General features: G+C 34.2%; 1 protein-coding gene across 8 annotated transcripts in view; it reads left to right on the top strand.

The window, feature by feature from the left end:
* LOC110831251 (cytosolic carboxypeptidase 6) overlaps positions 1-14,310 on the top strand; it is a 323,299-nt gene that overhangs the window by 90,989 nt on the left and 218,000 nt on the right. For all 8 annotated transcript variants that reach the window (XR_015536683.1, XR_015536682.1, XR_015536680.1 and 5 more), the window contains one exon: positions 5,533-5,657. Coding sequence is in view for 4 of the 8 variants with exons in the window: in XM_022067026.2 (XP_021922718.1) it covers positions 5,533-5,657 (125 nt within the window). In the remaining 4 variants the exon portion in view is untranslated. The remainder of the gene's footprint in view (positions 1-5,532; positions 5,658-14,310) is intronic.

The following is a 14,310-nucleotide window of genomic DNA, read 5'->3' as shown; positions in this document are numbered from 1 at the left end:
ACAGAACACTGAATAATAAAAATTGATATCCACGAATAACAAATTTAGTTTAGAAAAAATTTGTGAATTCAGTCGTGGCGAGGGTTTAAAACATTCTGTTTTATCGGACTGTATAACATAGATTAATGTATCCAAGGTCAGATAACACCGACTCAGCTTCAATGGATAAAAGTTTATGTTTTTAGGATAATATTAAAAAGTTCATTTTCGTCGTAGTCTGAAATTACTTTAGCGAAGACCGGCTCATGTGTGAATGAAGTGTGAAAGCTAGCAAGAATAAGAAGAAGATCATATTTTATACAAAATTGTCCTAAATGTAAAGTACACATTTTTAAAATGTATATCATCACAGAATTTTCTTAAATGAAAAAGCTCTTATATAGCTTATGCTTAGGTACCATCATAGCCAAAAGTTTAGTGCTTGATAATATTGTAATCATGTTCGTACGAAGTTTCATAAAAATCGACATGGAACAGTGCTGCTATAAATGTAGGATAATAAACCTCAGGACAAAGTAATGCGTCCTCTCGTATAACCTCTTTAACGGCCAGGAAACGTAAAATATATTATTATTAATGCAAAGCATTGTTCGGTATATGTTAGTCGTTTTGTATATTTCGCTGTTCAGTGTTTGAACCATTTTGGTATTGAACGAGGATTTATGACTGTCCAGTGATGCAGAAATGTTATTAGCAGTTTGTTGAAATGTCTGAAATAATGACCCTCAACTTCCTAGCGAGAATGTCACATTCTTCCTTCCAGGCAATGATGAATATTTCTATACAACATTTACTTGTACTCTCTGCTACTACTGAAGCTATGGGCCGATCTATATTCATCAGCAGAAATGCTCTGAAACTGGTTTACACTGGTCCACTTAGAACAAGATGAACATTTATGGCTTTCCATGGTGTTACGTGTTTTCTGTCCAAGCGAGGTGGCACTGTTTGTCGGGTTAAACTGGGCCATGATATAAAACGGAGTGACTTCATTTTATCGTCAATTCTTGGTATTTTGAATCTACTATGGACGTACCGAATTATTAGTTTATTTATTTTATACGTCTAATGTATCATTTAATGACGCTTACAATGATCTTTCACGTGGAAATATCGTTCGTCACCTTTAAAGTAAGTTTATTTAACTCGTTAGGTATAACTGTTGTGTCAAAATGTCTCGTCGAAGTAATAGCTTACAATCGGTATGTTAGTGTGAGTATTTATTAAAAGAAAATGATTAAAAAAATCTGTAATGACGTAGGAATCGCGTAATAAAATATTTAATTTCATTGTGAGAGAAAAAAATGCAAAAAAAAAAAATTTAATCGCATTGATAAAAATATGATTTTTCTGAGAGTATTTGTCTTTAACTTATTTAGATATTAATTATATCTCAGGTAGTCAATATATTTCTTGCTACCTGATATCAGAAGAGTAGAGTTGTACGTGGACCTTTTAATAGCCCTGTTTAATTAGTAATAGAACGACTATTCCAGCAGATGGTGTCCCAATACTCATATAACGTAGAAACCAGTTGATTGTTAAAAAATAAATTTCAGAAATAATACCCTCAAATTTATCATTTTTGGCCCAAATAGTGATAATTTAATTTGACCGCAAATTATGACGGCATACGTATTAATTTTCAATCCCAGATTTACAACAAAACTTTTTTTGTTGTTGCTATTTTAAAATAAATCAGAATGGTTTTTATTCATTTCAAATTTCTAAATATTGCGATGGTATCGTTTCTACGTGACCTATTTAATTCCTTCAAAATTTCATTCTTATTCTTAGCTAATCTGACGCGGCCCTTAATTTATAAGTTGGAAAACTGTTTCTAACCAGTTTAGTAAGTCAAAAATTCGATATTCTAAAATGAAACACAATTTTCTGGAGAAAAAAAAAAAACAAATTTGCTTCTCCGTATAATCTGCTCAAGTTTACCGGTGTTTCGGAGGTCTTTGCTGTCTCTGTCATCAGGGCGATTCGATCTCTTAAACGTTGGTAAACGTCTATCACACTGTACAACGATAGAGCCCATAAGACAGCCATCTTCCTACCCACCACCCTCACAACTTCAAATCATGCTCCATAGTCTTTAAACGATATATTTAAAATATTACTAACACGTGGAATGTTACAGCGTTCAGACCGATTTTAGACCTCCACTCTACTTCCTGTCTAGTGTGTCGGAGCGTGAAATTAACTACGCACCTCTACCTGATGCCGAGATTAAGTTGTTGAGCTACGTCTGCATGGCGTAGTGCCTAGTTTAGTACAAGGGGGAGTTTTACTTTGCCAGTGTTACGAAGTTCCTCTAACACTGGTAGTTGACACTGCTCGAATTTCTAGTTTGCTTCAATAACGACTTACTGATGTTCAAACATCGCACTGAATTGTAAAATTGGGAACCATGGTCCAGACACCACGTCGCAGAAGCTATTGGATATTTAGATTCGATACTCTCCTTATTTAGTGTTGGTACATAGATTTCTATGGTTCTTAACCCGTTAAAGCCTCCTTTAATAATCAGTAACTCGTTTTGACTTTACGACTCAGTAACATTCTTATTGGAGACAGCGATTATTTCATTAAACATAATTAACCAGGTGATCTTTGTAATGGGTTAACGTTGTGTTTTCTTTGCGGTACGGAATGGATTCTTAAATATTTTTAATCTTATCTTATCTCTCTCTCTCTATCCTCTAAACGTAAATTTAATTTCTGATTCTTTCAATGTACACTGTACATTCTTATTAATAATCACCATAAATACTCGTGTTAATTAGAGGCTTTTATTTTAAAATCTTATGTATTTTGTTTAACACATTTTTTATCTTTTAAGGGAACGTATCAGATTTTATCACCGTGTGATATAGAATATCATTCCATTGTTTTATACAATATTTATTTATGTCAGATGTGTAGTCACTTACTACTGTTTTGAAGTTAATCTTGTTTCCAAAATGTACTGATAACATGATGGACGACTGGGGTTCGATCCCCGACGGGAGCAGAGAATTTTTCCTCTAGCCTATGCTCTGGGGCCCACCCAGCCTTCTGTCCAATGGGTACCGGGGTCCTTCTCGGGGGGTAACGCGAGACCTGGGCGTGACGTTACCCCCATCTAGTGCTGAGGTTGAGAATCAGTAGGAGATATACCTGCTCTCACCCCAAGCGCCTACATGGCGTATAGTTGGACAATATTACTTTTTTAGTTTTAATTATAACATGTATGTTTTTATGTGATTGATCTACGTACTATTTTTTGTATTTCACAAAGACATGGTAATTTATTAAAATTATATTTTAATATTTGTATATACACGTGTTCGAAGGCAGTGTTTGCTGGCCGTGAGTTATAATCGTAAGGACACAGAGAGAATTTGAGCAGTTTCTGTGGAACAGGGAGTAAAGTTAAATTTGATGTTGGTCGTCATTAACTTTGTGGCGAATAGGGAAAATGAGGAGAGGTGTAAGTTGAGTTTTAAGTGAGGCAGTTAACTTGAATCGGTTATTATAAGCTATGATATTATAACGTTAGTGCCACGTGGTAGCTCTCCACCGTCGTGTTTGCTCAGGAAATTCTTTTAATCAAACATCTGTTTCAAACACTCTAGTGCTTTCCTTGTGCGGTTAAACTTGTGATCTGATAGCACGTATTTTATAGTTCTGTACATTGGATTCCATTGCGTTACTACAACCTTTATAAAAGTATGTTTTTTTATTATACTACGAACGTCTTTAAACGTCGTCACATATTTCTCCGTTACGTTTCACTAACCACTTCTCCCCCTTCAATTTTTAAGAGCATGTAACAGAATTACTCTATTTATTTTCATAACCAGTATCGTTTTGTGTTATCACTAAAAGGGCGCGAACATGTCATGTTACTAGACAACTAACAAACACGTTACAGACACTAATATTTTATCTGTTGCTTCTTAAGATAAAGTTCAAGATTACTCTCTTCTGGGATGCTGTACCGTCTAGTCTGGAAGACGTTTACCGACGTTTCAGACGTGCTTGTTTATTTCATTATCAGTCCAGTGAGATTAAACTGATGATTGAGGCAGAAGGTACCTTTAAAACGTCGATAAACTGGTACTAGTCTACACGACAAACAGTAAAATTAAAGTTTGTCCCACTATACGCCATGTAGGCGCTTGGGGGGAGAGCCCGTATAGCTCCTACTCATTCTTGACCTCGGCACTAGATGGGGGTGAGTGGTCAGCATCACGCCCCGGCCGGCTTTACCCCCGGGAAAGGACCCCGGTACCCATTGGATAGGAGGCTGGGTGCGCCCCAGAGCCGGTCTGGACGCAGAGGTTTATGAAAAAAATCCTCTGCCCCCATCGGGGATTGAACCCCGGACACGACAAGCAGTATTTCAGAGTTAAATTCGTACTCGACGCAGTTAGAACCTGAAATTTTACGAGTGTTAAAGTTTCTCATGTTAAGAATCTGAAAAGAATTGGCTGTTTAAAGACATGTGAGATCACAGGCTAGAACCGATGATTTTGTCTGTATAGGGCCTAATGACAAAAATCCCACCTGGTGTCCTACCACTCAATCAACTTTTACATATTCACCCATGGACACACCGGTATGTCTGTTTAATATTAATTTAATACGTGTCAGTGTTTGAAATTAAAACTTTTACACACTTTTCGTATCTTTAAAAGGACATTCGAAGGGGCGACAGAATTCTTTACCGCAAGGCTTGTCAACTGTATCACATTCCCCTGATAACCTCAGATAGAATATTAATGTTACTTATAATACTGAGAATAAAACCAAATATTCAGTATTATACTGAGTATTAATAACTTAATGGACTACTTTTTTATAAGATACTTTCTTACGTTGGTATTCTGTCATCTCCATTGTCAATAATTTGGTCTCTTGTGAGTTATAACACCTTGTGGACTCGTAGTAGATACCAGAGAAATATGTTGAATTTATATTCTGCCCTGAAGATGGAAAGATTATGTGTTTTTAGATATTATTTTCTACCTATTAGACTACGCGGTGTGACTATTAACAATTACGTCATCTGTCATCTTCACAGCCCTTTGGGCCTCACGTCTCAGCTCTAACGTCGTTAATAGTTGAGTAGAAATGATGACGGAAACGTCAGATGGTTTATTAATGTTCTTAATTAATTTAAATGGCTGTATGAGTGGCAGTACTAACGGTGTACTTAGCGTTGTGATGAGAGATACTAATGTCGGTATATTTCCTTACTGACTAATTTTTTGGTGGGAAATTAGTAACTTACTGAAAAGACATAAAAACTGGTGTTCTTCTTATAGACCTCATACGATGAACCGATTTAAGCTGTTATCTGTTACTCAGGAGGGAAGATTTTACCTTGGAAGTTGGTATGGATGTAAGGGGTACATATACAAATTGTATGCATGCAATTTCGCGACGGCTAATATAATTTTTTTTTTGTTAGGTTAAATCACTACACAGAAGATTATGAGACAGTTGTATATTATAATACAGATTTGAATATTTTTACAGGTAACCTCGGACGTGTGGATCTGATATCAGAATATGAATATGATTTGTTTATACGTCCCGACACTTGTAATCCAAGATTTCGTCTCTGGTTTAACTTCATCGTGGATAACATACGTATCGACCAGGTAAGTGGGAGTTTATCGTCATATTGTGATCGTATTACATGAAGCGTGCATATATAGACCTGGTCCTTTATCATGAAATTTCTCTTATTATACATAATTTTTTCTGAGTTTCGAAAAATACAAGTTACTTCGGAACTTTGTGAGTCATCCCTGGGTCACGAAGTACATAATACGTAAATAAGTTACAATGAGTATGAACATTATATATTACCTAAGTTCCGAAATAAAATTAAAATTTTTATAGATCCAATAAAAGTAAAGTTTTGATACATCTGATTTATTGCAATATAAACGTTTAGAGAATTATCGATGCGTTGATGTTATAAATGTTAATCTCCGATTACGATCCATTATACTAAGTTCTCGTCTGTGTTTATTAAACGTAAAATGTGTTTTTGGTAGATGTTTAAAACGTTTATCGGTCGTCAGTGTTTATTCAACATACACGTTAAATGATAATTGCAAGTTTCTGAAAAGTTAATTAGTTTAACAGCATAGATAAAAGCTTAGACTATTCCGTAATTAAATTAGTTTAGAAATATCAGACGTAATTTATCAGAGGCTTAATTTTGTGTATTTTTCTTTATTTTTTACTTGTAACGAAACGTGGATTACTCGTGTTTTTGTGTCTGATGTTCTAAAAGGTGCTGCTTTAGCCAGTAGGGGTGAGTTAATGAAGCAGGGTGCGTTCAATTAGCCCTCGTCTCATTTAAGTCAGAAAGAAAAGCTTTGTGAAAGGGTAACATCTTGAGAATAATGTCTCTTCTGATACGTCTCTGTCTGGGCACAGTATAGTGACGTAGCACAATGTTCTTAGGGCAAACTCAAAGAACAGAGCATATTTTCTGTATGTACAGTTGTTATTCTCTGTTTTCCTGTCTGATTTTATCAAAGAAGGAAAGAAGGCTTTTGTTAATTGAAAGAATGAGGTATCTTTGAGAATAGAGTTCTATGTTCGTCTTGATTTACGATAAAATATTCTGTTAAGATATACGTTTGTTTCAGCAAGGTAGTTCTTCAAAAAAAAAAGAGCTTAAGTTGTTAATTTGTTCCATGGTCAACTTTATATAATTAATATTTAATAAACCTCCTGTGTTCTTGACTAGATGTTTTAAGAAATATTTTAATTTAATGAAAATTAATAAATGAAAATTCGTTAAGAACGTAAAGTTCAGTTATATTAATATGACGTAATACTAATGATAGTAAAATATTTGAAGCGATATGTAAAAACACAAATATATCCGTTTACATGGAATTATTTCTAGAGTGAATTCTTTTATTATGTATGGAATGGGAAATTTGTGCTCTGCGTTATGGTTATGTTTAAATCTCTTTATGATAGTATACAGAAAATTTCAGTGAGATGCATTACAGTTAATACAAAATGTTTCATTTCTCTTACTACGAAATGTATAAACAGAAATTAATGAACACGTATAATACTAATTGAAAGGCTGCATTAGGATTGATAGTTTATAAATACACGAAGCAATGTCCAAATGGTTCAGAGCGAGATATCGAAATTTCTACTCACATGTTCGTATCGACTCTTTTGTCGACATGAGATACTTCTGTGGTTCCCCTTTGAAACCGTCATCATAATTGTTATATTTCATTTTTCTTTTGTTACTTCACTGTTCATTATTACGCTACCTTCGACGTCTTGAACGCCAGTCCTTATCAGCAGATGGTACGACAATATTAAATTAATACAATAAGAGTATACAATCAGAGATAAGGAAATTAAAGCACGTAAGATTTGAGGTTTTCACAGCGGTGAGTATGAAGATTTCTGTCTTCTGGGTTGTTGCGCTATGTAGTCTGGTCGATGTTAACCAACGTTTCAGAGGTCATACTGCCTCCGTCATCAGAGTATGAAGATTTCTGTCTTCTGGGTTGTTGCGCTGTGTAGTCTGGTCGATGTTTACCAACGTTTCAGAGGTCATACTGCCTCCGTCCTCAGGGCGATGAGTATGAAGATTTCTGTCTTCTGGGTTGTTGCGCTGTGTAGTCTGGTCGATGTTTACCAACGTTTCAGAGGTCATACTGCCTCCGTCCTCAGGGCGATGAGTATGAAGATTTCTGTCTTCTGGGTTGTTGCGCTGTGTAGTCTGGTCGATGTTAACCAACGTTTCAGAGGTCATACTGCCTCCATCATCAGGGCGATGAAGATTTCTGTCTTCTGGGTTGTTGCGCTGTGTAGTCTTTTCGATGTTTACCAACGTGTCAGAGGTCATACTGCCTCCATCATCAGGACGATGAAGATTTCTGTCTTCTGGGTTGTTGCGCTGTGTAGTCTTTTCGATGTTTACCAACGTGTCAGAGGTCATACTGCCTCCATCATCAGGACGATGAAGATTTCTGTCTTCTGGGTTGTTGCGCTGTGTAGTCTGGTCGATGTTTACCAACGTTTCAGAGGTCATGATGCCTCCTTCATCAGGGCGATGAATGAGGCAGTATGACCTCTGAAACGTTAGTAAACATCGATAACACTACACAGCCCAACAACCCAGAAGACAGAAATCTTCAAATGAAAGCATGTGTATAAAAATTCCTTATGGTTTATGTTTGATTCTTTACTCGTCAGTGAATTATTAAACAGTTTGTAAATGAATTTATGTGTTTAGAACTGTCTATGAATTCCATCAGAGTAGATGTTGTTCAAAGAAGGTTCAGAGAAGAATAGGAAATATTTCTGGGCTTGAGAGTGTTAAATCGGGTACATCGTTTCGGAACACCCGGTCGCTGTTTTGGCTGAGCCATTACGGCCACCTGCACCCGCCATGAAAGCATCGCCCCCAAGTTTTGATTAAAAATGAAAACTCCCCAGTATTACTGCTCTCGATATCCCTTTATCTTTCTGATACTACGTTCTCCTTCTTATAACATTTGGGAAATACGTCTTCCGCCATCTGTTCTTTCCCTCCTTTTCGACTACGGAATGGGGACATAACACAAAATGGGATACAGAAATCTGATTCAATCGCTTGAATATGACATTCAATATGTCTCAATCACAGGGAACCAAGTTTTATTCTTACGAGGTGATATGTTCAAAACATAAACAAAGGCTAAATCTCGTATGTTTTTTTACGTAAGTCAGACGAAACTACTTATTATGAAGACACTTTACGTTCTGCATTACATTCGTGATAAAATTGCTCTGTTTCAAGTTTTTCCAGACCGAAATAATATAAAATATTACACATTCTATAATTTCAAGTTTTTACGTCTTATCATTAATAAAATCTACTCTACCCCTAGGTTTAAAAAAATGCTTCTACACTCGGGCCTAGCCCCATGGAGAGGTTCTGCCACCCTCCAAAGTTTATTGTCGTGTGTCTAGACCACCTGGATTTCAAATTCCACTGCTCTGTTATCGCTGGGTTTAGACACAGCAAAATTGTGTCCTTGCGGGTTAAGCCATCAGGGGATCGTACTCTTGAAATAATATCCCGGATAAAACTATTTCAATAATGACCTTGAATACTATTGTTGTATTTATTTATTATTATTATTAATACTATTTTACTCAAATAGAAATATATTACTGCTAATGGAATTGAGCCCATCCCAATACAGAATTCGAAGGTATATTTTCGTTGTAATTGTTTTTAATATTCGCAATTAAAATATTCTAAATTCGATTGTAAATCTTGTTGAGACCGATAATTTTGTATGAGGCACAATTTTATTTCGATAAGCTGTTAAAATAAAGTGTATTAAGTTAAATTTAATTAAATTTAAGTGGTAGAAGGAATCGATATGAATGAAAATTAAATTCGCCCAATATTTTACGTTCTTATTCAAATACATTACTAATCAAAATCGATTTTGTGTTTTGCATATGAACATACAGATATGGTCAATCACTATTCGTTTTATCTTATGCAACTCTGAAAGAAGTTAACAATAATTCATCAATTTGTATCTTATATGCGTCATGTTTGTGTTTGATTAAATATATTTATTTTGTACAGTCTATACACAAACGTTTGAAGTTTATTGGTGTTGTAAAAATTATATAATATTAAAACATTTTGTTGTGTAAAATATTATATTAGCGCTCTTAATCGTAAATACGATTTTACATTATATTTTTTAGCGCTTTTATTAAAACGACATGTTTCGACGAGTAATACCGTCGTCTTCAGGTTTTTATCAATTTAAAATATTTTAAAAACTATTAGATATTTGATGCAATGTATTATAATGATCCGTAGTTCTGTTTGTAGCTTTCCATTTACATGGTATTGTGGATATTGTGGAAAAACGTTTGACGAAAAATATAAAAATTTTCGAAAAATCTAAAAACGTAGGACATTGTCCAAAAAGCGCACAAAACCAAATTTTTTTGAAAAATTCCGAATTCAAAATTTTTGCGAAAATGTCGAAAATGTTTAGTTTTCTGTGTTTCATGCCATTTGGAGCCATTTTTATTTTTTTTAAAATTTCAATTTTTTCGAAAATTTTCGAAAAATCAAAAAACGTCGGAAATCGTCCAAAAAGCGCACAAAACTAAGAATTTTTAAAAATTTTAAACTTCTAATTTTTTTTTCGAATTTTCCGAAAATTTTTGGTTTCTATGCGTTTCGTGCAATTTGCAGCCATTTTTATTTTTTTTAAAATTTCGAAGATTTTTTAAAATTTTCAAACGTTAGACGTTATATTTATCTGTGGAATTAATGTTTAATTATTTTCTTGGAATGAGTATGAATTGACATAGGAAATAAATAAATAATCGTATAAATATGTATTAAAAATAGTAAACGAGGAACATACCAAGAGATGTTATATTTAATAATTCATCACTATTACTATGATACCAGAAGCAGGAATAAATCCCTGCGTTTTACGTCAAACTATCGACATTTTAAGTTGGACAACGAGCTATAAAGTACTATGTGTGGGGTTATAATGTTTTTTGTATGGATAGTATATGTTTGTTTACGTGCTACTACTCCTAAATCCTCTGAAAAACTTTCTTTTACTTCTGACGGACGTCTAACGCTAAGATTCGCCCCGATTTCTGTACTAATCAAACACACAGTGGGTAATGCAGTTGACTATAGAACACGCTCGCTTATACGCTCGCTGTTAACTCATCTCCCACAGGACATGCGCAGAGCAGAATAGAAAAGAACGCGTTCCTTACTCGACTGTCACTTGGAATTTCCCATATGTAAGCGAGAGACGTTTCCTGCACAAGTTATTGCAGGGTAGTGGAACACTTATTTAGAATGCTCAGAACAGAGTATAAAATTACTTCTCTAGAGATTGTAAAGAAGAAAAATTTAAATTCAGAACACAAACTTCAAATTTGTGGATCTTATGTACTCAGTAGAAAGTGACGCGAACAGACAACAAAAGCTGGTTTAATCTTTCTCGTGATCGTGAAACGTTCTGCTGTTGTACGTAATGTAACCAGACTATTAAATCTGTACTCCGTACAGATAATAAGTTTTTATTTAAAGGTTTGGGGCGATATTGTTACAGTGATAAACATTTTGGATATTATATGTCATTTTAAATTTAATAAAATACTATGTTTTGGAAACTGGACCGTGGTCCAGTAAACAAAGTTCTGTTAGACCAAATGGATACAATAAACTTCAAAACCTCGTTTTGAATTAAAATTACGATAATGAATAATATTCAAGATATTTTTTTCATTTGAGCTAGTAATTTAGATAATACACAAGATTTTAGTAATGAAGAATAATTTTAATTTAAATAATATATATAGCGCTTGTAATGGTTTGATATAAGTCTAATCATTGTAAATTAAATAATGCTTGTTTTCTTTGAAAGACACGAATTTGGAACACGCGTATTGAAATGGAACTTATTTATTCAGTATTGAACCGTGCCTTGCAATCAATACTAATAGGCTTCATCGAGTTAGTTACGAAGCTTAATGGCATTATAGAGTTTTCGTACAATGTGTACCATGTATTATTTAGGGTAGAGTTTGAATAAATAAATGTTTATTTTCAAACATGTAAAGTTTTAAAATTTAAATTATATGACTATAATTTTATATATTGATTTCGTTTAATTGGCGTAAAAACCGATTAAATATTAATTTATATAAAATTAAAAAATAATTTTGTAGTTTTTATGCTGAGATGCGCACTAGAGGCTTATGAGTAAGTCCTGTTGATATTGAATAATGCGATTTATTCTTGAGGATAATCTGAATTTACTCTGCAAATAGAAATCTTTCAGGAATGTAAATATCTGATACATGCTACAGAATTCGAAGTATAGAACATGGTACTTATTCTAGGCCCTCCACATGTTTTAAGTACGTGAAGATGTCATGTATGTCAAGATAAATATATAAGATTATGCTAAAAATTATGTACACATAGTCAATTATAAAGAACACACAAAATTCTAATTTGTTACGCCACACGCGGAATGGTACTGGGATGTTTGTAAAATAAAACAAGAATTTGAAACGTCTGCCGCTTACATAATACATTTTCATGTTACAAATTAAATTACCTCATATTTTTTTCAATAAATTTTTTATTGTATCTGATTAATTCTTTTGTTATTTAATAAACGTTTTCGGCTCTGTATATTATTTATCTTTGAGGTAGGACAATTGTGAATCGTGGAATTAAAAAGAATTTGTCATAGAATATTTTTAGACACTATCGAAGAATGTGTCTTGATAAAATATATACATTTGTGTATATCCCGTCTTAGGGCCGGTATTCGAAGACGGGACCTATATAGGATGAAGCAGGAGTGATAATACTGTCTCCCAACTTATCTATAATAGTGTGTCTGTTTTAAATGTGTCACAGGACGTAACAATTTTGGTTATTAAAGGAACAATGTGGTCTTGACTTCACACATTTTACAAATTTTTATTTTTAAACTTGCGTTATTGATTAGATTATTTTACCACACAGGCCTCTGGGATTCGAGTCTATTTAAAAAATCGATTTTGGTGTTAACATATAAGTTCTTACAGTAATCAGTTTTGTATTATTCGTGGAATGAATTTACGAAGCAGCAATACGCCTTTTTATACGGAGTTCCGCGAAAATCAATTAGATTCTCTTTTCCGCGGTCTTTGTTAAATCAGGAGACGAACATACTAAAGCAGAGTTAAAGAGATGGACACACACATTCGGATAATAGCTCTCTGAAAAAAGGAAGAGGGTTCTACGAATTGGAATAAAATTATTCTGTGTTATTTCTTATCGACGTGGGTCGTGTTTTGTGTCGCGTACCTCAGTGAAAACTTGAAGAATTTAGCAAAGTTTTAATCGAGTGGTTAGCTAACCTGGTTTCTAACCAGATTGTCACTGATTCGAATATTTGGTCTGGAGACCGAACACGCTGACAGTTAGCAGTTCTCTTTAAAGTAAGATACAACCTGAATAAAAATTTTCTTGGATATTATCCATCGTCTAGTAAATATAAAACGTAAAACGACGTTTCGGAGATGGGACTCTATCTCCGTCTTCAGGTTCCTACTCCGGGTCCGGAGATAGGGATTAGCTCTATCTAGTGGGCCCAACTGAGTAGGAACCTGAAGACGGAGATAGAGTCCCATCTCCGAAACGTCGTTTTAAGTTTTATATTTACTAGACGATGGATAATATCCAAAAATTTTATTCAATTGACTCTTCACCATCGTCAAGAAGTTTTAGATTAAGATAAAATCTTTACAACAAAGTAAAAGTTTAACTAAGCGATCACCCACAGGTCAAGTGTTAATGTTAGACTTTTATCTTATAACCCTTTTGTCTAAGAAGCATCAACATGGATTTCTGCGACAAGTTATCAAGATTAAGAACGAAAAACAGTCCTGACATCACATAAGTGAAGCTTTTGGCTTCAGCAGAATATAAATGAAGTGATGTCACTAAACACTGACCACCATAATCAGTTTGCCTTTTGAGTTTTAGACATCAGCTCGTCTCTGTCTCCCCCTATGGATTTTTTCTGGCCGGTAGTAACGTCTACTTAATTTGTTTCTCGTGTACGAGCTCTTGGGCACTTCGCTTTTTGGGTAAAACTTACTTTTTGCCTACAGGCTTCTAGAATAACCCTGCGAAACTGTCGACATTTTATCACAAAATTTTAACGTCATCACTGTTGACCGAGTACATTATGCTAAGAACAATGCCCCTATTCATCATCTGATACATAAACCATCTAACCACAGCTGGCAATATCGATGATGAGACAGGGGAAGGAAAGTTTGATTGGCTGCCATTAATTTTCAAAAGCACAATGGTGTAATTGACAAAGAGATTTAACAGTTAAAATATTTGGAATTAAATTTGTTTGTTTTAAATTATACGTTTATTCTAAGACGACTTTGTCATATCAATTTAATATTATTCTCAATTGTAAAGTAATCTCGAAACGTAAAGTCCTGCAAAACGACAGTCAATTGTGACTGTAATTTTGTTGAAGATGAATGTTTCGATTTTTACAGGTGAATAGTCATGTTTTATTTACTTAATATAAACCAAATCTTAAGAATTGATTTTCTTCTATAGAATTTGTTATTGATATTATTGAAGGAATTTGATGTACTTGCTTATAATATCAAATTTTTCTGGTGGAAAATATAAAAAATATATATGAAGTCAACTAAAGAATATCCTTCTTCCCCGTA

Source organism: Zootermopsis nevadensis, unplaced genomic scaffold (assembly GCF_977971745.1).
Source record: "Zootermopsis nevadensis isolate Lab colony 2312 unplaced genomic scaffold, Znev_1.0 Znev_ptg000023l, whole genome shotgun sequence".
In the NCBI taxonomy this organism is placed as follows: Eukaryota; Metazoa; Arthropoda; class Insecta; order Blattodea; family Termopsidae; genus Zootermopsis; species Zootermopsis nevadensis.
This window is presented reverse-complemented; position numbering and strand designations above follow the sequence as displayed.